Source organism: Triturus cristatus, chromosome 8 (assembly GCF_964204655.1).
Source record: "Triturus cristatus chromosome 8, aTriCri1.1, whole genome shotgun sequence".
NCBI classification, from domain to species: domain Eukaryota; kingdom Metazoa; phylum Chordata; class Amphibia; order Caudata; family Salamandridae; genus Triturus; species Triturus cristatus.
Genome location: NC_140591.1, coordinates 1,604,886,040 through 1,604,888,187, shown reverse-complemented (window position 1 = coordinate 1,604,888,187; position 2,148 = coordinate 1,604,886,040). Strand labels below are relative to the sequence as shown.

Genomic DNA, 2,148 nt, shown 5'->3' with positions numbered 1-2,148 from the left:
GGCCATTCAACAAGAGTCAAAAGGCATCAATAGAGTGGCAAATCTAAATATTGTGGCTCTATTTTTTTACAACAATCATGAGAATCATCCACCCTTATAGAAATCTGTATCATTTTGACCAAACATCATACATTGATTAATTGAGTAATAGCTGTGGAATCATTCTTTTCTAGAACAGAATACGCTAAATAAACTTTGGGGCATCTTCATAAGCTCCTATCGCCAGAGGAACATCACTTTTAGTGACGTTCCTGTGGCACAATGGACGTTCCTGTGGCACTTTGGTGCAAGGGTACCTGCACTGGCGCTAAGCTGCTAAATGTATCACCAGCGCAGGCATAGAAACAGGGTTGCACTGTATTCTTGTAAAACAGTGCAGCCCTGCTTTTCAGAAGTGGGTAGCATGGCGTAAATCCAACAAGGCTAGCACCACGCTCTGTCACTTCTTTTGTAAATATGCTCCTTTGTGTGCTGGTCTCCCCGCAAATATTGAAAAGAAAGAAGAGGAATCTGCATTAATTTAAGCATGTGCTGCAATACATAGACGTAGTAAGAGGGTAAAGATTTTAATATAACCTTATAAAGCCCTCTTTCCTTCTTTGACTCTTTCTGCAGATGCTGAGGTTTTTCATAGTTATGCCTGCTGTCAACACTAACACAACCTTTGAAGTTCCATACTTTGTGCTTGTCTGCTTTACAGGCATACAGAGTTGGCAGCATTGGCTGTCCATTCCTTTGGCTCTTCTCTTCATTGCAGCCGTTGTTTCCAATATCACAATAATGTCAGTCATACAAAGAGAGCATACCCTCCATGAACCCATGTACTATTTCCTCAGCTTACTAGCAGTCTTTGATCTGGGATTATGCACGACCACCACACCCAAAATCTTGGGTATAATGTGGTTTGATATGAAAGTCATCAACTTGCCTTCCTGCTTCCTTCAGATGTCCCTGATGAACATTTTACTGGCAATGGAATCTGCTACATTTCTGTTCATGGCTTATGACCGCTACATTGCCATCTGCAACCCCTTGAGATACCATTCTATCATCACTGTCAGGTTTGTTGCAAAAGCCATTGTGTTTATACTACTGAGAAGCACCTTGCTGACATTGCCTGCACTGGTGTTTGCTTCCAGACTTCAGTACTGCTCCAAAAATGTTGTTGAAAATTGCTTCTGCACCAGTGCTGCAGTGACATCACTTGCCTGCAATGATAGGACATTTAACACACTTTACCAGTTGATTGTTGCTTATGGCCTCTTAGGAAGTGACCTCATCTTGATTATTATGTCCTATTGCTTGATCCTACGGGTGACAAGGATGTTCCAGGGAAATGGGGTTGTAGCTAAAGCTTTTAGCACGTGCACTGCCCACCTTATTTTGATTTCATTTTTTTACTCTGTGCTGCTAGTTTTAATTTTCACTGCTAAGTTTGCAAACGTAATTCCACATGATGTCCCAGTCTTTCTGAACGTTCTTCACTTCCTGGTCCCACCAGTCCTGAATCCAATTGTTTATGGGGCGAGGACCACAGAGATCAAACGGGGTATCATAAACATGATGAGAAATGGAATTACTGCCTCCAGGGTTCAATAACTCAACAGAGAGATGTACAATATCAACATCAATAGTTTGAAAGGCACATCTACAGGGCTTCTGAAACCTAGACCTACTGCCTGAGGGACATGGGAAGTGGGTACTCACATTAAACTGCAGGAAGGACTAATTTACATCTATAGTCTTATATGCCAGTTATCGTTGGCCAGTGGTATAACAAAGCACGAGGGGGAGCTCCCTGCAAGATATGCTGGATGGGCCTCCCACACTCATACCCTTAGGGGCTGATGGGACACCCTCCACTATGGAATAACAAATGCCATTACAATTTATCCATTTACACCAGAAGCTTTATAATTAAAATGCCTTTTTTACATAGTGACATTTTTTCTAACAAATATGCCTTTACCAAGGATGCCTTTACCATGAAAATGTAAGTATTTAACAATTACGTATAAACCCTTTATATTTCTATGTATGTATTACCCATGAACCCTAAAAAATCCCTTACCACCCCATAACTCCCTTGACACCCAAAATCTATGACCCACCCTAAAACCTAAAAATTCTCTTACCACCCAAAAACCC

The 2,148-nt window shown here is 41.3% G+C and overlaps 1 protein-coding gene across 1 annotated transcript; it reads left to right on the top strand.

The window, feature by feature from the left end:
• Window positions 1-636: 636 nt before the first annotated feature.
• On the top strand, window positions 637-1,599 carry LOC146806304 (olfactory receptor 56A4-like). Its single transcript, XM_085620625.1, has one exon. The coding sequence runs from the start codon at window positions 637-639 to the stop codon at window positions 1,597-1,599; it is 963 nt and encodes a 320-aa protein (XP_085476751.1).
• The last annotated feature ends 549 nt before the right edge of the window (window positions 1,600-2,148 follow it).

Excerpts from the sequence above, each read along its gene's own strand:
- LOC146806304 (XM_085620625.1), top strand. The coding sequence starts at position 637 with ATGCCTGCTGTCAACACTAACACAACCTTTGAAGTTCCATACTTTGTG.